The sequence below is a fragment of the Macaca nemestrina genome, chromosome 17, assembly GCF_043159975.1.
Source record: "Macaca nemestrina isolate mMacNem1 chromosome 17, mMacNem.hap1, whole genome shotgun sequence".
Taxonomy (NCBI): Eukaryota; Metazoa; Chordata; class Mammalia; order Primates; family Cercopithecidae; genus Macaca; species Macaca nemestrina.
In genome coordinates this window covers 46,448,839-46,474,498 of record NC_092141.1, presented here as the reverse complement: position 1 = coordinate 46,474,498, position 25,660 = coordinate 46,448,839, and the positions used below count along the sequence as shown (strand labels likewise).

Here is a 25,660-nt window from a genome sequence, read left to right as displayed (position 1 = left end):
GATTTCTTGAAGTGGAAGTGTTAAAGAAAATACACCAAATTCTGATAGATGTTGCCAAATTGCCTCCAAAAAGGCTGCATTAATTTCCAATCCCTCCAGCTGTGTTCTCTGGTACTAAGTGTTGCCAGTTGTAGAGGTGACAAATGGTATCTTCTCATTCTAATTTATACATATTTATCATATGTTTATTTATGGTTCTTTTTTCGTCAACTGCCTGTTAATGTTTTTGCCTGTTTTTGTATTGATTTTTTTGTTTTTTAATTTTAAGAACTTTTTATATCTTAAGGAAAACAGTGATTTGACTATTCTACATATTATTTATAGTAGCTACATTAATTAGATAACCTTATTGGAATTCACTCTTTTCTTACTCATTGTTGACATAGGAGATCCTTCCTCAAGCTCCTGCCAATGCTCATCTGAAGGACTTGGATGAAGAAATCTTTGATGATGATGACTTTTACCACCAGGTGAGACTTTTACACTCTCTTGTTACACATCAGGTTTTAGCATTTTAAAGCAGCTTATAGAATTCTCTGAACAAAGAAGTTGCTTATTTTGGAAGGATAGAGTCAGACAGTGAGTTAGAACTCCCGCGTTCAAAATTGACTTCCAGTGTCATTGTGGATTTGTTGCTTTTCTTCTATTTTATGTTTTCCTTTTGAAATGAAAGCAGCTATAGCTACTTTGTTAGTTGTTGCTTGAGTGTAAATTATCTGTAAAACAGTTTCAGGTTTTATTTTTCTTTGAGTCAAGTGGGTTCTTCTTTCTGAGCCATTTTTGATGATGGAGGATTTGTTAGTTATTTGGTTTCTTGTCTCATTACTATTAGAATGGGACATGGAGCTGGAGGACTGGGATCCCAGAGTTCTTGAATTGCACTACTGATTCTATTATCTGTTATATCTTGTTCTTCATGTCTTTTTGTGCCTGTTGAAGTCAGTTAAGTATGTTTTGAGATTGTCTGCAACTGTTGATTATAAAAGCATAGTGCATTTGAAGACACAGAATTGTTAGAAGTTGAAATATAGTCCAGTTCTCAATATGTTTTCACAGACTCCCCCACTTCTTTCCCTGATATTACTTTCTCCTGGCATGCTGTTCTTTTTAATGATGCCAGAGACTGTTAAGATAGACTAAACATTTGGGCTATTCTAGAGAACTGAAATAACTTCTTGTATTCCTGAGTCTCTTGATAAGTTACACTTTTTTTTTTTTTTTGGAGATGGAGTCTCACTCTGTTACCCAGGCTGGAGTGCAGTGGTGCAATCTTGGCTCACTGCAAGCTCCGCCTCCCAGGTTCACGCCATTCTCCTGCCTCAGCCTCCGGAGTAGCTGGGACTACAGGTGCCCGTCACCACGCCCGGCTAATTTTTTGTATTTTTAGTAGAGACGGGGTTTCGCTGTGTTAGCCGGGAGGGTCTCGATCTCCTGACCTCATGATCTGCCCGCCGTGGCCTCCCATAGTGCTGGGATTACAGGCTGGAGCCACTGCGCCTGGCCAGATAAATTATACTTCTTAATAGAGTGTGTGTTAGCCTGTACCCTTTCTAGCTTAGTGGAGAATTGAGGACACTGTTCAGCAGTGATATACCAGTTATTGTTGACCCATTGTTTATCAAGGTAATTTTTTTCTCTGTCAAATTTTTAATGTGCTAACTTTTGCCAAGTAATTTGCAACTGCTTGTTGAGGGTTTAGCCATGACTGCTGTACTGTGTATATGGATATGAAGAAAAGAACTTCTTAGGAAAATTACATGTAAAGTCAATATAGAACAAGTGATTTTATGTTGGGGATACCTCTGGTTTTGCCCTAAAAAGAGAAAGAGATTTTCTATTAATTTTTTTTATTCATTCTGTAATGTTTGATAAAATTATTGCTGTAAGTAAGTCTTAAAAGTAATGACGAGAGGGTATAGGAAAAAAGATTGGTGTGGCTGCAGCTGTTCCCTGTCAGAGGTCCTGATTCTTTTTTTCTCTTCTCTTATTATATTCATTTGTCAGAAGAGTAAGGAACTCTATTTTGTTCTGGAGTGTGTAAGGAAGTACCTGATATGGGATATTAATGCTGTATAATTGTGTGAGATCACGGGAGACAATCAAAAATGTTCCAATCCTCATTAATTGAAATGTACATTGTTCGATGGAAAGTGCATCATAAATTAAATAGGCTTAATAAAATAAACTGAAATTACTGGGGAGAAGTTGCCTCTGTTGGCAGTCCTTAGTCTGAAATTTTTTTTTTTTTTTTTGCCTGGAGGTCCGTTTAAAAAGAAATAGCATTACTTGATTGGCCCTTCATCCCAATTAATAATTTTAACTTCGATAAATTCTGATTTCAGAGTTATGACTAGTCACATCTTAGCTTTTCCCCTTGCTGGTTAATTGGGGTGCTGGGGTTAATCTAAATTAAAACTTAAACTAATGGAGGTCAGCAAGGCAGCTGAAACACCTGAGTGAAACAAATGGGGCTGCCAGGCACAACTTTATCTTGGCTGTTTCCCAAGAGGGAAGTGGCAGCAAATTGGAGTTGTTTCAGCCTTCTGTAAAGGTGAATGATGGGTGACACTTGTTAATGTACAGCATCTCCGGAAGCATTCCAGATTGCTTTGCTGCTACACCAACTGCTGCCATCCATGCACAGTCAGTAGGAACTGGACCAGTTGCCAACATCTGGCAGCACAGCAAGGAATGGGTGCAAGTCTTGAAACCCTGCAGATTCTAAATATGGTGCTTAGAACTGTACAGGCTTTAATCACTTACCGCTCTTTGGCAGCAGGCTACGACAGCTTATCCTAGCCTCGTACATCACATTCCGACATCTGCTGAGCTGCAAGGCAGCTGCACATTCATTTTCTTTTCTTGCCTTTTCTCTTTGCTTCCCATTCCCCTTCTTCTTCCCACTCCCCCTACCCTTCAGTTTTCCTCCCCCTCCCCAATATGCTGCCTGGGAGAGATGATCTGTAAAGGTTACTGCTTCATTGTGTGCAAGTAATTGTGGTGATGCCAGGCCCTTGACAGACACAAGGTAGCACCTGTTCTGCTGACCTGGTTAATTTCTTCTGTTGAGTGGGATTTGCCAGAGATTGGAGCTGAAGCCAATTCAGTGATAAAGCTAAAGAAAATGGCTGTATGTTTTCTGTCACCTCCCAATTAAATTGGCTTCATAAAGTGCTTTCCTTTATTTGTCAGAGTAGTAAGCCTGAGCTAAGTGTTGCATTCAGAAGTGGTTCAGTATATTACAATGGGCCTGTGAGTTTTCATTTGTGTGTGTGTTTTTTAACGTGATCATATATGGAAGAGCTGGGTGGTGAATATAATACATTCCCCCCTTTTTAAAACCATACTTGAAGCCAGACTCTTTGGGTTCATGTTTTGTAAGGAAGAGATTATAGCCACATTGAATTTTAATGTTCCATTGTAAGGGTTTAAAGGCTTACTTGGTTAATTCAGGTATCTTGAAGCTGTGTAAATGCCCTAACTACTGAGAATGATGTGTGGGGTCAGAACACTCCCCCTCTACACACACATACTCATTCACACTTTCATTCTTTGTTTCTTAATGGGCTTTAAGTTACCATAACTTTCAAAATATATTTGTATTATTTAATAAAGGTACATGTATATATGTATGTGTATGTGTGTGTACATACATACATATGTGTGTGTGTGGGCCGTAGAAGATAGTATCTGATATCCTAAATAATCTTATCGTTTTTAGAGCTGAAAAGAACCTTAGAGGAAACAGACCCTGAGAAGTTAAGTAACCTTCTGACATCATATAGTAAATGGCAACACTGGTAGTTAATGTCAGGACTTCTTAGACCAAGTCTTGCTGTTTCCATACCTTTATTTCTTAAATATTTCATTCTTGAGCCATAAAGAGATTTCACTGTAGTATTACAGGTTTCAGTTTGTAAATAAATAAGCTTTATGTTAATAGAACCAGAAAAAGGGTTTTGTGTTAGAAAGTAATTTTTTTTCCTTAGAAGGCAGATGATTTATTGAACTTTTGTTACTTAACAATTCTAATGAAAAAATTAGCTTTATAGTTTTGTTACCAGTTTGTTTGGAAACTGGAATTGCTGAAAGCGTGAAGTATAGCCAATAGTGAAGGTTTTACAAGATAAACTGTTCACCTGCTTCAGAAAAGCATTGCAGGATTTTACTTCCAAATAGAATTACTTTACAGTTTGGCCTATTTCTTGTCAAAGCGCATTCCTAAAGGCAGTTTCACAAAACATGAAGGTTGTAAATGACCACGAAGGATGAGCCATTCAGAAGTGTTTTCAGTGTCTGTTTGTTATTGTCGTGATCCTATCTGCTACTTTATAACATTTAGTTCTCTTCAGATCTGTTGTCTGTATCACCATTTAAGGCTTTTGTTTTGTTTTATTTTTTTAAACCATCAGATGATCTTTGACTTGATTAGCCTAAGTTTTTAAAGAATCAGGGAAGGACCAGGATTTGCTAAACACTAGTGGCGTGCCAGTCCCTGGACTAAGTAGATAGGTATTTGGCATGTGTCTTGATTTAATCCTCACAAGATCCTCATATTGTGATATAACTGCACTTAGCAATAAGCTGTATAAAGTGACTGGTTTTATTCTTTTCATATCCCAGATCGCAAACTAGTTTCTTGTCACTTCATGAGATATTTTGTTCTGAAAGGACTAATTGAGCTTAGATGTCGACAGATCAATACCTGGATTTCTAAGGGTTCATTAGGATTTTGTATGTTGCTTCTAGCTCTGTTTAGTTTTGATCTGGTTTGTCCTGTCACTTTGAATCTAGCCAAGAGTATCTAGAGAACGGCATAATAGATTTTGCTCTTTTGATGACCACTTTGATGGGTTAAATTTCTTCTTTCATTTGCCATCAGGACATGCCTATAACTGACCTTGCCACATGCTGAACTTTTGTATCTAAGACATTTGATAATGCCATAAACAAGTAATTACTAATTCAGTCAACTATTAAAAGTCGATAATGTTGAGAAATAGAGAAGAGGCAGGCTTTCTGACATGACTTTAATTAAATTGGTGAGTGATTAATATGGACAGGTGATGTGGTAGAATTGTATGCATTTAGGTCTCAGTGTGAATAAGAGATGTCTCAAGCTACTCTTATGTTAATGGTGATATGATAATTTTTTAATATACTTCTTGTTTTATTTATTTATTTTGTTTGTTTGTTTTTGAGACAGGATCTCACTCTGTTGCCCAGGCTGGAGTGCAGTGGTGCGATCTCAGCTCACTGCAACCTCGACTTCCTGGGCTCAAGCAATCCTCCCACCTCAGCTTCCCAAGTAGCTGGGACTATAAACAGGTACCACCACACCCAGCTGATTTTCATATTTTTTGTAGAGACAGGGTTTTGCCGTGTTGCCCAGGCTGGTCTTGAACTCCTGGGCTCAAGCAGTTTGCCCACGTTAGCCTCCCAAAGTGCTAAGATTACAGGTGTGAGCCACAGTGCTCAGCCTGGCAGGATGATATTCTTACTATTGGCATGTATCTTTCCAGTGATTCAACTGATGGTTAATAACATGTTTTTAAGTCTGATTTGAACCTGCCTCTGTGAATGAGTTGTTGGACTCACGTCTTCTGTTCAGGGCACTATTTTGTTTTTAGTTTCACTTTAAGATGTTGCTGTTATTTGAGATCTGGATAATGTTTCTTAAAAGTCTGATGAAACTTAACTACACATAGATATTTATAGTTATTTTAGAGAGGACTTATATATGAAGTACATAAATTTTAAAATTGGCCAGGCATGGCGGCTCACACCTATAATCTCAGCACTTTGGGAGGCCAAAGTGGGTGAATGACTTGAGTCCAGGAGTTTGAGACTAGCCTGGGCAACATGGCGAAACCCCATCTCTACAAAAAATGCAAAAAAAAAAAAAATGAGTTGGATGTGATGGCGCTTGCCTACGTCTCAGCTACTTGGAGGCTGAGGTGGGAAAATCATCTGAGACCAGGAGGTCGAAGCTACAGTGAACCGAAATCGCACCACTACACTCCAGCCTGAGCTACAGAGTGAGACCCTGTCTCAAAAATAAATAAATTAATTAATTAATTAATTAAAATTGAAATTATGATTGAAGATATAGCATGGCATTAGGTTTATTGGGGCATAGTAATTGTATTAAAAACAACTCAAAGCAAATACCAGGACCCAATTAAATTTCAGTTTTAATAACAGCAAGATTATTTATATACCATGTATAAGCATTTTATTGGCACTACATGGTAGTTTCTGCTTCTTTAAGACATTTTCCACCAATAGTGCTGCCATTGTATATCTGTCAGTGTTTAGACCCAGGTATGTCATCAATATTAGCATTTGGTTGCTAGCTTGAGCTCACTATTGTGGAAGCTGCACAGAACAGGAAGCAAAAGCCACATTTTAAATGCAAAGTCTAGAAATGTCATCAAACAGGAGCATCAAGGTAAGGTGCACCTGACTGGCCCTCATTTCTTGCAGCTTTCTTGCTTTAAAAAACATCAGAGCATGACTTTAGTACTACCACTTCGTTTAAACAAAGGTAAAACCTCAGAACAAAGCCTAAAACAGTACATTTTAAGGGGCCACCTAGGAAAGAGATAAGAATTGGCTTAAAAGTGTTGAAGAAACTTTTTCAAACACAAATGGTACCTGGAGAGTTTGCTAGGCAAATATGTGGCCAAAATTACCCTTTTTGTACTAATAAGCCCAGTGTCAGCTGACTGAGTGTAAATTAAACACAGGATCCCAGCAGTATTTTAGTAGCCTCAAGTATAGAATTTGGCACTCCTCAAGAAATGGAGACATTACCTCTTCTCTAAAGTAGGCATGAGGTCTTGGTATTAATGTGTTGCTCCTTTAAAAGTAATGTATAGAAAAAATGATTTAGCAAAGAAAGGGGAAGTTTATAGGCATCTTCAAAAATGTATATGTATTGTGAGAAAATCTTCACACTCTATACGTCTGACAAAGGACTGATATCCGGAATCTACAGCAAACTCAAATCAGTAAGAAAAAAACAATCCCATCAAAAAGTGGGCTAAAGACATGAATAGACAATTCTCAAAAGAAGATAGACAAATGGCCAACAAACATGAAAAAATGCTCAACATCACTAATGATCAGGGACATGCAAATCAAAATCACAGTGCGATACCACCTTACTCCTGCAAGAATGGCCATAATAAAAAAATAAAAAAACTGTAGATGCTGATGTGGATGCAGTGAACAGGGAACACTTCTATACTGCCGATTTCAATGTTAACTAGTACAGCCACTGTGGAAAACAGTGTGGAGATTCCTTAAAAAACTAAAAGTAGAACTACCATTTGATCCAGCAATCTCACTACTGGGTATCTACCCAGAGGAAAAGAATCATTATTTGAAAAAGATAATTGCACACATGTGTTTATAGCAGCACAGTTCACAATTGCAAAACAATGGAGCCAACCCAAATGCCCATCAATCAGCGAGTGGATAAAGAAACTGTGGTATATATATATATGATGGAATACTACAGAGCCATAAAAAGGAATGAATTAACAGCATTTGCAGTGACCTGGATGAGACTGGAGACTATTACTCTAAGTGAAGTAACTCAGGAATGGAAAGCAAACATCATATGTTCCCACTGATATGTGGGAGCTAGGCTATGAGGACACAAAGGCATAAGAATGATACAGTGGACTTTGGGGACTTGCGGGGGAAGAGTGGGAGAGGGGCAAGGGATAGAAGACTACAAATATGGTGCAGTGTCTACTGCTTAGGTGATAGATGCACCAAAATCTCACAAATCACCACTAAAGAACTTAGTCATGTAACCAAATACCACCTGTACCCCAGTAACTTGTGGAAAAAAAAATAATGTATATGTATTGTGGATCTAGATAAAGCATAATCATCTTAAAGTTGGATAGCATCTTTGGAGACCATCAAGTCCAAACTCACTTTTTACAGGTGCAGAAAATGTAGCCTGAAGGAAGTACATGACTGTTGTAAGAGTTACCCACTTAGTGAATTAGGACATTGAAACCTGTGTTCTTGCTCCCGGTTTGATTTTCTTTCTGACACATTTTACTCCCTTCTGATTGGACAAGTTTGAAAATCCTTTGAGAATTTTCTTTTCAAATCTATATCTTTTTAGGAAATTGGAGATCTACTGTATCTTTTAGCACTCTGACAATTCACAAGTGTCACTTTTATACAGTTATAAACTTTATTCAGTTAACATTTATTAGTCTGGGCACGATGGCTCACATCTATGGTCCCAGCTCTGTGGGAGGCCAAGGCAGGAGGACTGTCTGAGTCCAGGAGTTCAAGACCAGCCTGGGTAATATAGTGAGACCCTGTCTCTAACAAGAACAACAGAAACATTTATTATGCCAGATACTAGTTTTATAAAGGCTAGTAAGACCAAAATCCCTGCCCAAAGAATTTGTGTTACCTAACAAGAGTGAAGATCTGTGTAGTCACAAAATTAAGAGTGTGACTTTAATAAAATTAAGGTGGAGAAAATGTTGAAAAAAGCAGTCAGGTATTTGATATAAAAATGCACATGTGGTTCTCTAGCGTTCTCACAAACATGCCTCAAGCATTCATTAGCCTACTGGTTTACCCCTCAACATACACCTGATCTAATTCTACAGTAATTTCTCTATAACTTATAAAAGACCTTACGAGGCGCTATTTGACATAAACGTTGGATAATACAAATTACATATTTTCCAAGAATGTAATCATTGTTGGAAGCCAGATTGAGTTGCTGGTATCTACTGTTCTTATTTCAGGGCAGAAGAACCTTCAGATTGGTGACAGGTAAAAGAGGGTTCATTTTGCTATTGTTTACTTTTGTGGATGTTTGAAAATTTCTGTAATAAAAAGTTAAAGAGGAAAAAAGTCATATTTCTTTTTACCTTCCATTCATTCAACAAATATTTGAGTATCTATTGTGTATTTATTGAGTAACTATTATCCTAGGCTGTGCTGTCTAATGTAGTAACCACATGTGACTGTTTAGATTTAAATTTTGATTAATTTAAATAGAATAAAATAAATGGTTCAGTTCCTCAGTCACACTAGTTATATTTCTTTTATTTTTTACTTTTATTTATTTATTTTTTTTGAGACAGAGTCTCGCTCAGTCACCCGGGCTGGAGTGCAGTGGCACGATCTCGGCTCACTGCAAGCTCTGCCTCCTGGGTTCACGCCATTCTCCTGCCTCAGCCTCCCGAGTAGCTGGGACTACAGGCACCTGCCACTATGCCCCGCTAATTTTTTCTTGTAGTTTTAATAGAGACGGGGTTTCACCATGTTGGCCAGGATGGTCTCGATCTCCTGACCTTGTGATCTGCCCGTCTCGGCCTCCCAAAGCTGGGATTACAGGCTTGAGCCACTGCGCCTGGCCACACTAGTTATATTTCAAGTGCTAAGTAACTACATGTGCTAGTTGCTATTGTATTGTACAGTGCAAATGTAGAACATTTCCATTACCACAGAAAGTTCTCTTGGAACTGCTAGAGGCTGGAAGAAACAAAGTTCCTGCCCTCATGAACATTCATTCTAGCTTAGAGGTGGAATGAAACAGGGAACTACATTGTAACAAATGCAGTAGAGAATGATGAAACTGGGTATGGTGAAAGCGAGCCCTAGGATAGGGAAGTGATGGTTACTGTTTTAATTTAGGATGTTTCAGAGATAAAGATATTTGAGCAGAGACCTGAGGAAGTGACAAACAGAGCTATGCAGTTGTCTGGGGGAAGAGCATTAGGGACAATGGGGATGGCAAGTGCACAGACTCTGAGGCAAAACAGAGGCTAACATGTTCCAGGAAAATCAGGGAGGCCAGAGTCATGGGAGTCAGTGGGGGAGTAGGCAAGAAAGAGGATGGTAGGAGAGGAAGTCAGAGGTAATGGGAGGCCAGGTACTGTGGGACCTTGTAGGCCACTGTAACACTTTGATGTGGCTAAGATGGGAAACTACCAGAGGATTTTGAATATAGAGGAGTAATATGATTGGACTCATATTTTAAAAGAGTCACTGATGGCTGTGTTAAGAGTAGACACAAGAGAATAGGGGGCAAGGTGGCAGACAGGGGACCAGTTAAAAGACTCCAGTGATAATCCAGGCAAGCGATGGCAGTGGCTTAAACTAGGGTGGTTTTGGAAGAGAGAATTGGTTGGATTCTGGATTTATGTTGAAGGTTGAGCTGACACAGGATTTGCTGATGGATTGTATGTGGTATATGAAAAGAGAGTAATCAAGAATGACTATTAAGGTTTTTGGCCTGAGCAGTTGGAGGGATTAAGTTGCTATTTACAGAGTTGAGAAAAAAGTGAGAGAAGCTAGTTTGGAAGATAAATCAGGAGCTCGGTTTTGGTTATATTGCCCCCTCTTCCCAACCCCTGTGGACCTATGTTGGCTTTATTTTGGTTACAGATTATATTGTTTGTGATACTTCTGCCACATTCATGTGGAGTTGTTGAGGAGTTATATATATATTTTTGGAGTTCATGGGAAGGTCCAGGCTGAAGGTATAAATTTGTGAACCATCAGCATATAGATTGCATTTAATACCATGAGACTGAATGAGATTACCTAGAAAATGAAGATAGAGAGAAAAAGAGATTTGAAGCCCACGTCTTGGAACATTCAAACATTTATAGATTGGGGAGATGGGAAGGAGCAACAAAAGTGATGAAGAAGGAGCAACCGGTGATGTAAGAGAGAATAGAGGAAGAGTGATTTTCCAGGTTGCATGTAAAGAAAGTGTTTCAAGAAGGAGGAGACACTTGAGCCCAGGAGTTTGAAGCGGCAGTGAGCTATGATTACACCACTGCACTCCAGCCTGGCTAACGGAATGAAACTCTGTCTCTTGCCTACCTCCCACAAAAAAAAAAAAAAAAAAAAAAAAAGGGGGAAGTCAGTATTATCCTGATACCCAAACCAGACTAAAACATCACAGAGAAGAAATTACAGGCCGGGCACAGGGGCTCATGCCTGTAATCCCAGTACTTTGGGAGGCCAAGGTGGGAGGATTGCTTGAGCCCAGGAGTTTGAGACCAGTCTAGGCAACACAGGGAGACCCATCTCTCTATAAAAAGCAAAAAAACTATTCAGGCATGGTGGGTCATGCCTGTAGTCCCAGCTATTCAGGAGACTGAGGTAGGAGGATCTGCTTGAGTTTGGGAGGTCGAGGCTACAGTGAACTATGATTGTGACACTGTACTCCAGCCTGGGCAACAGAGCAAGACCAAGAAAAGAGAGAGAGAGAGAGAGAGAAAGGAGAGGGAGGGAGGGAAGAAGGAGAAGGAGAGACAGAGAGGAGAGAGAAAAAGGGAAGGGTGGAGGGAGGGAGGGAGAGAATGAAGGAAGGAAGGAAGGAAGGAAGGAAAGAAGGAAGGAAGGAAGGAACAAAACAAAAATAAAAAGGATTACACACCATGACCAAGAAGGATTTAGCCCAGGAATGCAAGGTTAGTTTAACATCAAGAATCAATCAATGTAATATAACATATCAGTAGAATATGGAAAGAAACCATATGATCATCTCAATAGAGACAGTAAAAGCCTTTAACATCTTTTCATGATAAAAACATTTTTAAACAACTAGGGATAGAAGGAAACTTCCTCACCTGATAAAAAGCATCTGTGAAAACCACAAATAACATCATACTCAGTGACCAGAGACTGAATGCTTTCTCGTAAGATTAGGAACAAGACAAGGATGTCTGCTCTTGCCACTTATTCAGCATCGTACTAGAGGTTCTAACCAGGGCAGTTAGGCAAGAAAAAGAAACGACATCCAAATTGGAAAGGATGAAGTAAAACTATCTTTTATTTGCAGATGATATGATCCTATATATAGAAAGTACCGGCTGGGCACAGTGACTCATGCCTGTAATCCCAGCACATTGGGAGGCCGAGGCAGTCAGATCAACTTCAGGCCAGGAGTCAAGACCAGCCTGGCCAACATGGTGAAACCCTGTCTCTACTAAAAATACAAAAATTAGCCAGGCATGGTGGTGCACGCCCATAACCCCAGCTACTCGCAAGGCTGAGGCAGGAGAATCGCTTGAACCTGGGAGGTGGAGGTTGCAGTGAGCCATGATAGCACCACTGCACTCCAGTCTGGGCAACAGAGGGAGACTCCGTCTCAAAAAAAAAAAAAAAAAAAAAAAAAGCTACCAAAAAACTACTAGAGCTAACTAATAAATGAATTCAGCAAAGTTGTAGGATACAAAATGAATGCACAAAAAATCAGTTGTGTTTCTGTATACCAGCAATGAGTGACCTAAAAAGGAAATTAGAAAAATGATTCTATTTACAATAGCATCTAAAAGAATAAAATACCTAGGAATAAACTTAACCGAGAAGATGAAATATTTAACACACTGAACATTATAAATATTGCTGAAAGAGCCAGCTCGATGGCTCACATCTGTAATCTCAGCACTTTGGGAGCCTGTAATCCCAGCACTTTGGGAGGCTGAGGCGGGCGGATCAGGAGGTCAGGAGATCAAGACCATCCTGGCTAACATGGTGAGACCTCGTCTCTACTAAAAATGCAGAAAATTAGCCGGGCATGTTGGCGGGTGCCAGTGGTCCCAGCTACTTGGGAGACTGAGGCAGGAGAATGGCGTGAACCCAGGAGGTGGAGCTTGCAGTGAGCTGAGATTGCGCCACTGCACTCCAGCCTGGGCCACAGAGTGAGACTCCATATCAAAAAATACATATATGTGTGTGTATATATATATAGCTGAAAGAAATTAAAGACCTGAATAAATGGAAAGCTGTCCCATGCCCATGGATTGAAGACTTAACATTGTTAAGATGACAGTACTCCTCAAATTGATCTAAAGTTTCAAAACAATCCCTATCAAAATTCCTGTTGCCTTTTTTTTTTCTTTTTGCAGAAATTAACAAGCTGATTCTAAAATTCGTATGGAAATGTAAGGACCCAAAATAGCCAAAACAATCTTGGAAAAAAAACAAAGTTGGAGCATTCACACTTTCCAGTTTCAAAACTTACCACAAAGCTCCAATAATCAAGACATTGTGGTACTGGCATAAGGCTAGGCATATAGATTGATGGAATACAATTGAGAGTCCAGGAGTTAACCCTTACATTTATAGTTAATTGACTTTCAACAGGAATACCAAGACGATTCAGTGGGCAGAAGAACAGTTTTTTGTTTTGTTTTTTAACAAGTGGTGTTGGAGCAACTGGATATCCACATGCAAAAGAATGAAGATGGAGCCTTCCCTCACACCTACACAAAAGTTGATTTACAGTGAATCATAGACCCAAATGTAAGAGCTAAAACTATTAAACTTTTAGAAAAAAAAACAGGAGTAAATCTTCATGCTGCAGGTAGATCCAGTAAGACGAGGGCTGAGAGAGAATTGATCTTGGTTTTAGCAATGTGGAAGCCATTGGTGACCTTGACAAGAACTTTTTTTTTTTTTTTTTTGAGACGAGGTCTCACTCTGTCACCAGGGCTGGAGTGCAGTGGGGCTCACTGAAACTTCTGCCTCCCAGGTTCAAGTGATCCTCCCACTTCAACTTCCCGAGTAGCTGGAACTAAAGGCATGCGCCACCACACCCGGCTGATATTTGTATTTTTAGTAGAGACGGGGTTTTGCCATGTTGCCCAGGCTGGTCTCACATTCCTGATCTCAAGTGATCTGACTGCCTCAGCCTCCCAAAGTGCTGGGATTACAGGTGCGAGCCACCACATCTGACCAACAAGAGCTCTTTTAGTAGAGTGGTGGAGGGGGTTCAAGAGAGAATGGGAGGAGGCCGGGCATGGTGGCTCATGCCTGTAATCCCAGCGCTCTGGGAGACCAAGATGGGCAGATCACTGGAGATCAGGAGTTTGAGATCAGCCTGGGCAACATGGCAAAACCCCATCTCTACTAAAAATAAAATTAGCAGGGCATAGTGGCATGCGCCTGTACTCCCAGCTACTCAGGAAAATCGCTTGAACCCGGGAGGTAGAGGTTGCAGGGAGCCAAGAGAGAGCGCACCACTGCACTCTAGCCTGGGTGACAGAATGAGACTCCATCTCAAAAAAAAAAGCCGGGCGCGGTGGCTCAAGCCTGTAATCCCAGCACTTTGGGAGGCCGAGATGGGCGGATCACGAGGTCAGGAGATCGAGACCATCCTGGCTAACACGGTGAAACCCCGTCTCTACTAAGAAATACAAAAACTAGCTGGGCGAGGTGGGGGGCGCCTGTAGTCCCAGCTACTCGGGAGGCTGAGGCCGGAGAATGGCGTGAACCCGGGAGGCGGAGCTTGCAGTGAGCTGAGATCCGGCCACTGCACTCCAGCCTGGGCTACAGAGCGAGACTCCGTCTCAAAAAAAAAAAAAAAAAAAAAAAAGCCAGACTTTTTTTGGTGGCTCCCGCCTGTAATCCTAGCACTTTGGGAGGCTGAGGCAGGTGGATCACTTGAGGTCAGGAGTTCAAGACCAGCCTGGCCAACATGGTGAAACCCCATCTCTACTAAAAATACAGAAATTAGCCAGGCATGCTGGCGGGTGCCTGTAATCCCAGCTACTTGGGAGGCTGAGGCAGGAGAATTGCTTGAACCTGGGAGGCAGAGGTTGCAAGAGCAAGAATGAGAGGAAATAAATTGGAGACAGTGATTATAGACAGCTTTGAGGAGGTTTGCTGTAATGGGAATAGAGAAATGGGACAGCTGCTGGAAGGTTTGAGAGAGAGTTTTAAGATAGGAGATATATTTTGTATGTTAATGGAAATGATCCTGTAGAGAGGTAAAAATGGATGTTGCAGGAAAGAGGTAAGAATTGCTGGTCAGTATACAAGTAAGGAGGGGTTGGTGTGACGGATAGAGGGAAGGCAGGACGTATGAGTATAGTTGCAGGGAGGTAAGGGGTGAGAGCATGTGCAGAGTCCTCATGTGAGTGCTTCTATGTTATTTTATGACATTTTTTATCAATGAAGGAGCCGAGAGTGATAAGATGTAGGAGGAGATGGAGGTTTGAGAAAAGAGAGGGTAAGAAAAAGTTACCTCAGAGAGTGAATGGACTAGGAAAGCGTAGTTGCACTGTCAGGTAGCCGAAAAGACCCACAGGTTACTAGTAATGATATGAAAGTGAGGCCAGTTTGCAAGATCTGGTCTTTCTCTCACCACATTCATCCATGTGGATGCAGGTACTGAGATTTAACATGGCTTGGGGTTTTGCCACAGCAGGTAAATAATCCCATGCCAACAATTCCAAGATTAAAAATCTGAAAACTCGTAGTTTTTGTTTGTTTTGGTAAGTTTGGCAAACTGTTGTGGTGGCAGCACCTGATCTGAATGAGTATGAAGCTATTTATAGGCTTTACTTATCAGATTTATGTGGGAATATATATTTTGCTACAGAAATTTTGTGTTTGACTTTGGGGTGCTGCCCCAGACTCTGCGGACACATTTATGACATATGCAGTGTATTACCTTTCTAAAATATGAAACATTCTGAATTCCAAGATACATCTATCCCTAAGGGATTGTGGGTCTGTATGACAAAGGGACAGCTTGCAGGGGAGTTCAGGGTATATATCGGGGGTGATTATCCTGATGGATTCTGGAATCTCATTCACCTGGGTAAGGAGGGAAGTGAGCACAGGACGAGAGGAAGAGGGATGCTGAAAAGGTGACAGGATTGATGGTTTATTGATTCTGGTGGGGCTGAAGAATTATTGGCATCTGAAGGCTAGAGGGAGAATGCTGGAAATATAGGGAGAGATTTATTTCAGCTAGGCTTTTGGTTCTTAAGGGACATAATCACAGAATACCAGTTAGTACTACCCTTTCAGTTTCTTTCTTGTGAATCCTTCTCTAGTTCAGAATGACTTCCTCTTTATTCTTTAAACATAAATGACATATAGTAAAAGAAACCTTGCTAAATAAAGAATGCTAAAAAATAGTAACTGAGCTGGTATCCGAGAGGATCTATAACCCTTCTTCCTGCCTTTATTATAAATGGAGGGGGAGGTACACACCAAGACATCCATCTAGTGACCAATGGGCAGAATTTTTGAAGTGGGAGCTCTTGGAAAATCTAAACAACAGCACCTTCCGTACATTGTTACTTTTAGTATGGATTAGAAAGCGTGGCTTGCTGGGTACAGTGGCTCACTCCTGCAATCCCAACACTTTGGGAGGTCAAGGTGGGAAGACTGTGTGAACCCAGGAGCTTGAGACTAGCCTGGGCAACATAGTGAGACCCCATCTCTATAAAAAAAAAACAGTAAAAAAAATTAACCAAGCATGGTGGCTTGCGCCTGTGGTCCCAGCTACTCAGGAGGCTGAGGTGGGAAGATCAATTGAGCACAGGAGTTCGGGGCTGTACAGTAAACTATGATGTGCCACTGCACTCCAGCCTGAGTGACAGAGCAAGACCCTGTCTCTAAAAAAAAAAAAAAAAAAAGATTTCCTTAAATTTAAAAAAGAACAAAAGAGGGCCAGGTGTGGTGGCTCTTGCCTGTAATACCAGCACTTTGGGAGGCCAAGGCGGGTGGATCAGCTGAGGTCAGGAGTTCAAGACCAGCCTGACCGACATGATGAAACCTTATCTCTACTGAAAACACAAAATTAACTGGGCATGGTGGTGCATGCCTGTAATCCCAACTACTAGGGAGGCTGAGGCAGGAGAATCTCTTGAACCCGGGAGGCTGAGATTTCAGTGAGCTGAGATCACACCACTGCACTCCTGCCTGGGCAACAAGAGCAAAACTCCATCTCAAAAAAAAAAAAAAAAAGGAAAGAATTGCATAAGTCAGTCACTTAGTCCTTGTAAAATTCCTTTTATTTGTTGGAAACAGAAAAGCAAATTGGCAAGAAGTTCTTTAGCATTCGAATTGCTTAATTCTTACTCTGTCTTCACTCATCAGTGCCTAATACTGATAGTGATTTACTTACACTTCTAGTTAATAATTAGACATTGGGAGACACTATATATCATGCCTAATGGAATATATGGGGTCTGATGAGAAAGTTTTCTGTGTTGACTAATAAATTTTAACCCAAATGGCCAAGCTTAGTGAAATATTATGGCCTTTGAGGTATTTTAGGGCTTGTGCTGAGAAAATAGTACTGCTTTATTCAATGAATGAATTTATCCTTTCTTCCAAGTCATAGGCCTTAGCACTAGCTCCAGAGTGGAGGCATGCTGCAACGCAAAATCAAAAAGTGGAAAAACTAATCAAATCCTTAAAGACCGAGGGCAGTGAGGCAGAATTAGGCTAACTTCTTCAGTGGTAGCCTCTAGCTATACATTCTATTTGAGTAACCAAAGGTGGACTATTTGTAACTTTAGTATTAAGATGCTTCTTAGACCTTATTCGCACATCCTGATTTCCTTTCATTCTTCCCTGTATTATTATTGTAAATATTGCACTTCCCCTTGCAAAAGGTGGCTGCTTTTCATGCTTGTTGACAAGATCTAGAAGACCGCTTGCTACTTGACTCTTTGGTTTTAGGAATATTATTTTGAGAGAGGGTCTCACTCTGTCACCCAGGCTGGACTGTAGTGGTACAGTCATAGCTCACTGCAGCCTCACACTCCTGTGTTCAAGCTATCTTTACACCTTAGCCTCCTAAGTAGCTAGGACTATGGGTGTGTGCCACCATACCTGGCTAATTTAAATTTTTTTTTTTTTTTTTTTTTTTGTAGAGACAAGGTCTCAGTATGTTGCCTAGGCTGGTCTCAAACTACTGGCCTCAGGTGATTCCCCCTGCCTCAGCCTTCCAAAGTGTTGGGATTACAGGCATGAGCCACTGTGCCCAGCCCTTAGAAATATTATTGAATGATCACCGTATGCAAAGGCAGTGGTGGAGTTCCAGGTATTGGGGTGAGAGTTTCAGTCAGACGTATCCCCTGTCTGCAAGAAGCTTATAGTCAGGCAAGCAAGATGACATAAACATAAATAACCAAAATGCTTGGTGAGTGTGTATTGAAGAATTCAGAAGAGGGAGAAAAGTAATAGTTTCAGGGAATTAGAGAAGGCTCCAGGGAAGAGGATGTGGCATTTGATCTGGGCTTTCAAAGAAGGATAGCCAGCATTTTAGATATTCTGAGGTTGGGAGGAGGCCTTCTATATAAAGGAATTGTGTAATCAGGGGATTGTGGGGGAGCTGAAGGTCAGGGAAGGAGAATCGTGGATAGTTCAAACAGAATAAATGATAAAGGAGAGGATGACTTTTGCTCCAGTTTCTCATGGTCTAGTTTGGAAAAGTCCTATAACCAATAACGTACTTTTAAAATGTATGACTTACTATTTTTGTGGATTTTCTTTATTGTTACATTTTTATCTTTTCACTCTTATTTGTTACCTATGTTTGAAAATCAGTAGAAAGGAAAATTGAATTACTGTACTTGTTTGTTAGCAGCTGTGGCAATTTAGCTGTGGAAGATGATTTATTTTACCCTAAATGGGGTTTAGGGATTATCTATGAGGATGATCTGATGTTCACCATATTTCTGTTTATTGAATACTAATGTTTTGCTGAGTGCTTTACTTTTATCATCTTTTTAAGTCCCAAAACAACTTTGTGAGGTATAATTACCACTTTATAAGATGAGGAAACTGAATCTCAGGGAGCTCAAGGAACTTGTCTCAAACTACACAGGTAGTAAAGGGCAGAGCTGGAATTCAAGACAGGTAAATCAGACTCTTTGGCAGATAGTTACACTTAGATTGAACTGTGCAGTACACACTTCACAGAAGAGAAAATTCATACCTAGAAGCATTAGATCTTAGAGAGTGGGAGATGGAAACTTGTAACTGGTATTTGACAAGCCTATTTCATAGATAAAAGATATTTAAATAGAAAACCCTGTAACTAGGCTGGGCATGGTGGCTCATCCGGTATAATTCCAGCAGTGTGGGAGGCTGATGCAGGAAGATCACTTGAGGCCAAGAGTTCAAGACCAGCCACGGCAACATAGACAGACCCCATCTCTACCAAAACTAGAAAAAATTAGCTGGGCATGCATGCCTGTAGTACTAGCTACTCCAAAGGCTAAGGTGGGAACTTGGAAGGTCAAAGGCACAGTGAGCTATGATCATGCCACTGCACTCCAGCCTGAGCAACAAAGCAAGGCCCTGTCTCTAAAACCACACAACTGTAACTGAAATTAATTCAGACCTTTATTACAAAGATGTCAAGACATCTGTCTTGCAGTAAAAGGACCAACTTAAAGAGACTACAGGAAAGGTTAAGGGTTGGGGGCAGTATAGAGGAAGCACCAAAGATGTACTTGCTCTCATTTCCTGAGAAGAACCAACTTTTTCCTTTAGGAAATGTTGGGAGCGAGGGAAAGAGGGAGGTCTATATCTAAAATTATATAGACCTTTTCCTTTAGGAAAGAGGTAGCGTAGGTCTGTATCATTTTAATAGTCAAAGAATGAGTTTAAATAGTTAAATGGCTTTTTTGTTTTGGTTTGGTTTTTGGGTCTTGGTTGTTTTTGAGATGGAGTTTCAATCTTGTTGCCTAGGCTGCAGTGTAGTGGCGCAATCTCGGTTCACTGCAACCTCCACCTCCTGGGTTCAAGTGGTTCTCCTGCCTCAGGCTCCCAAGTAGCTGGGATTACAGGCATCTGACACCATGCCCCGCTAATTTTTTTTTTTTTTGGATTTTTAGTAGAGATGGGGTTTCACCATGTAGGCCAGGCTGGTCTCGAACTCCTGACCTCAGGTTATCCACCCACCTCGGCCTTCCAAAGTGCTAGGATTACAGGTGTGAGCCACTGTGCCTGGCCCCAGTTAAATGTTTTTTGTTTGTTTTAAATTCAAGTACTCTTGGAATGGGGGCTGGGGGGAAAAGATAATTCTCATCCACTTAAAACCATCCAGGTTTGTTAAATAGACCAGTCTATGTGTTTGTTGTGTAGGTCACCTGGCCTATGTAAGACTTGTGAGAAGAATATTGTGTGGGGAAGTCATTTCATTGAAAATGGCAATGGCAAAGATATGTTCAAAAACAACTGACGAAAAATAGATAGGTTTCTCTATTCCTAGGTAGATAATAGTAGCCTGGATTAGAGCTAGGTTATTGTATATTGACTCCTTTTGTGTAAAAACACTGAAACGGTATGTGTGTGTGGTGGGAGAAATGATAAAGCAAACACAAATTTGGTATTTTCTCTCAGAAATAATTGTTTTCCGGCCGGGCGTGGTGGCTCACGCCTGTAATCCCAACACTTTGGGAGGCCGAGGCAGGCGTATCACGAGGTCAGGAGATCAAGACCATCCTGGCTAACATGGTGAAACCCCGTCACTACTAAAAATACGAAAAAATTAGCTGGGCGTGGTGGCGGGCGCCTGTAGTCCCAGCTACTCGGGAGGCAGAGGCAGGAGAATGGCGTGAACCCAGGAGGTGGAGCTTGCAGTGAGCTGAGATCGCGCCACTGCACTCCAGCCTGGGCGACAGAGCGAGACTCCGTTTCAAAATAATAATAATAATAATAATAATTGTTTTCCCCTCTGTGTATATATGGAGCTAGCTCCTTCAAGGGGTCCCTGCAGGGGATGGAGTGGCGATTGTGTTCAGATGGAGTCTCTGCTGTCACACAGCACACAGTCAGCAAGGGGAGGAAGTAGACGTTCATCAAGGAGTCCACGAGTGCAATGTATAGTAAGAACAGCAAAAGTATGGTGCGCGTGTGTGAGTGCAGCTGTGGTTAAGAAAGGTTTCCCTCAGGAAGAGATGATGAAGCGATTTAACAAATGAGTAGAGGAGGAGGCGTGGGAGGTCAATGGCTAGCGAAGCCGGTTCCCACAGTGCATATGCAGAAACAGCCTCTGGTGTGAGGGCCCACAGAGCATTTCACATACAGAATGAAGCCTGGTGGGACTGCAACACAGAGGTGGAAGGTGGGTTAGACTGGAGAGGTAGACAAGGGGCCTAGTGGTACAAGGGACCTAGTGGTTAAATGTCCTGACACATTTGCTTTTTGAAAATACTACTCTGAGTACAATGAGGAAACAAAAATGGAGGAGGGATAAGAGTAAATGAGAGGAAATCATTACACTGCCTCAGGTGAGACCATGTCTCTTTTATTCTTGTTTCTCCAGTGTACTCAAAAAATATGTATGAGGACCGGACATGGTGGTTTACGCCTATAATCCCAACACTTTAGGAGGCCAAGACGAGTGGATCACCTGAGGTCAGGAGTTCGAGACCAGCCTGATCAACATGGAAAAACCCCGTCTCTACTAAAAATACAAAAACTAGCCTGGCGTGGTGGCGCACGCCTGTAATTCCAGCTACTCGGGAGGCTGAGGTGGGAGAATTGCTTGAAACCGGGAGGTGGAGGTTGTAGTGAGCAGAGATAGCACCACTGCACTCCAGCCTGGGTGACAGAACGAGACTCTGCCTCAAAAAAAAAAAAGTATGGGGTGAACGAAGATGATAGTACTGGGTGGAGGCAGTGAAGATGGAGAAAAGTGGACAAATTCGTGAATATAAGACTTGAGATAGATGAGATATTGGATGTAAGGGAAGAGGAATTTCCAGGGATAACTCTTAGGTCATTGACGCCTTGAGAACAGAAGGAAGTTCTTGGGGGGAAACCCTGTGGAATGAGAAGAGAAGAAAGATTGGAACTGAGTCGTGAGGAGTGGCGGCATTTAATGGCTGCCTAGAGGGGCTGACTGAATGTGGAGTAAAGGCAGAGAAATGCCTCACTGATACCGAGAAAAGAGTGTTTCGTTGAGGTGAGAACATCCATTGTCAGTTGCTGCTTCAAGAAGTCTAATAGGACAAGTAGTGCCAGATGCCCATTAGACATGGAGATCTTGAGACCTTAGCACAGGTTGTTTGAGTAGCATAATGGAAGCAGAAATATTAGGTGGTGGAGCTGTTTGTTCGGGAGTGAATGGGCAACGTGGAGTGGGAACATACAGTTGGGGAGTGGGTCATTTTGTGCCAATTTTGTACTATAGGTATGTATAGTAATTCCTTCCCAACTATTTGAAATTGTAGTATATGCAGTTTATTTTTTGTATGCCTCAAATATGGTGTATAAAAATTGCAAGTGACTTCTTTTGGGGATAACTTTTTTTTTTTGAGTTGGAGTCTCACTCTGTTGCCCAGGCTGGAGTGCAATGGCACAATCTCAGCTCACTGCAACCTCTGTCTCCCGAGTTCAAGCAATTTCTCCTGCCTCAGCCACCCTAGTAGCTGGGATTACAGACATGTGCCACCATGCCCAGCTAATTTTTACTAGAAACAGGGTTCGCCATCTTGGCCAGGCTGGTCTCGAACTTCTGGCCTCAAGTGGTCTGCCTGCCTCGGCCTCCCAGAGTGCTGGGATTACAGGCGTGAGCCACCACGCCCGGCCCTTTTGGGAATAACTTGAAATACTAGGGAGCTGAGAACCAAAAAAGTGGTAAAGCAGGAGGTAGAGCAAAAATAGATATATTTTCACTAAGAATTCTTGTGGGAGAGAGAGGGAATTTACAGGAAAAGTAAACTCAATCCTTTGAGTCTGATTTTGTATCTCCCAGTGAGGCAGTTTGAGGAACCCTGACTCAGCGAGGCCAAGTAAGTTCGATAGAGGGTTACCCCAAGCTTTTTCCATCTCAAGCATCTGTGGCTATGAACTGTGGAAGCCTAAAAAGTAGGAATCAATAACTCTGGGTCACAAATTCAGAAAGCCAAGGAATATGTGGTCATAAAGGCTTACTTGGTTTTTCAACAAGGGTGCCAAGACAGCTCAGTGGGGAATAGTCTTTTTAACAAATGGTATGATTGGATGTCCACATGTAAAAGAATGAAGTCGGACCCCTCCCTTACACTATATATAAAAATTAACTCAAAATGGATCATAGACCTAAATATAAGAGCTGTGCTATTAATTATAAACCTCTTAGAAGAAAACATAGGAGTAGAGCTTCATGACCTTGGGTTAGGCAATGGTTTCTTAGATACAAATCAAAAATACAAATGACAAAAGAAAAAATTGGACTATATGAAAATTAAAAACTTTTCTGCTTCAAATGATACTATCAAGAAAGCGAGAAGACATTACAGGAGGGAAATGAGTAAGGGACTGGTATCTAGAATATATAAAGAACTCTTACAGCTCAATAACAAAAAGACAAATAACCTCATTTTAAAATGGGCAAAGGGTCTGAATAGACATTTCTCCAGTAAAGATATACAAATGGCCAGTAAGCACAGGAAGATGCTTTGCATCATTAGCCATTAGGGAAATGCAAATCAAAGCTGCAATGAGAATGTATCATATCGGCTAGGATGACTGTCAGTCAGTGTTTACATTATTATTACAAGTAAATGTTATTCTCAAGTGTCTTAGTCTGTTCTGCATTGCTATGAAGGAATACCTGAGAATGGGTAATTTTTGAGGAAAAAAGGTTTCTTTGGCTCACTTTTCTGCTCCTGGGAAGATTGGGCTTCTAAAGTGGAAGCCTCAGGCTGCTTCTGTTCATGAAGGAAGGCGGAGGGGAGCTGGCATGTGCACAGATCATGTGGCAAGAGAGGAGGCTAGAGGACTGAGGCATGCCAGGCTCTTTTCAATAGCCAGCTCCTGGGCTCTAATAGAGCGGGAACTCACTCCCCACAACCAAGGGAGGACTTTCATCTATGCATGAGGGATCCACCTCCATGGCCCAGACACTTTCCATTAGGCCCCTCCAACATTGAGAGCAAATTTCAACATGAGGTTTGGAGGGGACAAACATCCCAACTATAGGAGCAAGCGCTATATTATGATTACATTTTTCTTACAAATTTGTTTTTTCCTAGGGCTAATAATGCTTGTTTTTAAAAGATTTGCTTAGTTTTCTGTGTAACTATTGCTGTTTTACCCTGTGTACTCCACATGCCTTGAATATGTAAAATAACCTATCCTTTTGCACCTCTCTTCTGCTTTTGCCCCTTTGAGACCTCATCCTAGAGCTCTCTGGACTCTTCTGGCATGTCTGCACACCAGGCCTGCTGGCTGTATTCCTGGGACTTGCCTTTGCTTCTTCCCTGAGTTAGACCTCTCTTTTCTAATATCTTATGTCTTGATTTTTGTATACTCATTTACTGAAGTACATCTTCCTGTGAAAGAGTACATAGAAAGTAAATTGTTGAGTCCTTACGTGTTTGAAAAATGCATTTATGTAACTCTCATTATACTTGGTTAATAATTTGGCTGAGGAGGCAGAGGCTGCAATGAGCCGAAACTGCACCCCTGCACTCCAGCCTGGGTGACAGAGCAAGACTGTCTCAATAATAATAATAATAAGGCGGCTGTATGTGGAATTTGAGTCTGGAAGTCATTTTCCATAGAATTTTGAAGGTACCTTGCTGTCCTCTGCTATCTGCTCTTGCTATTGAGATGTGTTTTCCCATTCAGACTTCCATTCTTTAATATGTAGCGTGACTGTATAATTTATTATCAAAACTGGGACATGTAAGGTGCTAGCCTGACAACATATTAGGACAACAGGTGTAAACTGGGACTTTCTTGGTAAACTGGGACATATGGTCACCCTGTTTATATGTAACCTATTTTTTCTTTAACTGCTTAGGATCTTCTCTTGACCTCTGGTGTTCTATATTTCATGATGACGTGTCTTGACAAAGGCCCTTTTTTATTCATTGCACTAGGTCTTTGCAGGTGTATTCCTGTTCTTTCTATGATTTTGGAAAATTTTCAGTATTGCTTCAAACATTTTCTCCCAACCTTTGTTTGTTAGATGTTTGACTTTCTGGATTATCCTCTAAATTTTTGTCTTGTCTTGCAAATAAACAAGGGGATATTATCTTTTTGCTTTTTGGCTTTTTGTTTTATATCAGAGATTTTCATTCATCTTTAAGTTCTTCTGTTGGATTTTTAAAAATTTTCTGTTTAGTGTTTAATTTTTCATTTTAGTCTTTTTCACAGCATCCTGCTCTTATCAAAGTATACCCTCTCCCACTTCTGGGATATTCATTGTAAGTTTGGAGTTTTTTTTTCTCCTTTTTAAGCATTTACTTTGTTCTCTGCATTGCTTCCTCGAGTCTCTTTTCTACTTGTTTGGTCTCTGCATGAGGATTCCCTCAGATGCAGGTGATCCTTAACTGTCTGTTCATATTTAAGAGTAAAGCATTAAAGTTTATTATTTGGAATCTCTGAAACTTGGGCAGAGCTTTTTGGCTTCTTTAAATTTAATTATGTTGTGAATTGACTTCTTTGTTAGAGTAGCCTTGGATGTCAGAATTTGTATTTGTTTGCTTTGTTTTGTATATATCTGTTTGTGCTGCTATAGCAAAATACCACAGATTGGGTAATTTTAAAAGAATGGAAATTTACTTCTCACAGTTCTGGAGGCTGTAAAGTCCAAGAACAAGAAGCTGGCAGTTTCTATTGTCTGGTGAAGGCTGCTCTCTGCTTCCAAGATGGTGCCTTGATGCTGAATTCTCCTGAGGGAATTCATGTGGTAGAAGGTGGAAAGGCAAAAGGGACAGACTTCCTCCATCATGCCCTTTTAGAGGGATGCCTAATCCCATCCACAAGGGCAGAGCCTGTGTGACTCAATCACCTCCCAAAGGCCATTCCTTCCAATACTGTTGCATTGAGGATTAAGTATGTTCAACATATGGATTTTGGGGGACACATGTAGAAGACCATAGCAACTTCAAAATCTAAT

The 25,660-nt window shown here is 41.0% G+C and overlaps 1 protein-coding gene across 2 annotated transcripts in view; it reads left to right on the top strand.

Annotated features, from left to right (window-relative positions):
* Positions 1-25,660, top strand: part of LOC105476880 (apoptosis antagonizing transcription factor) — a 112,462-nt gene that overhangs the window by 46,026 nt on the left and 40,776 nt on the right. The window contains exons 8-9 of one of the 2 annotated variants that reach the window (XM_071082791.1): positions 387-470; positions 21,092-22,220. In XM_071082791.1, the coding sequence (XP_070938892.1) occupies positions 387-470; positions 21,092-21,142 (135 nt within the window). In that variant the 3' untranslated portion in view covers positions 21,143-22,220. Of the gene's footprint in view, positions 1-386; positions 471-21,091; positions 22,221-25,660 lie in introns of those variants that run through there. The other variant, XM_011733171.2, reaches the window with a different exon arrangement.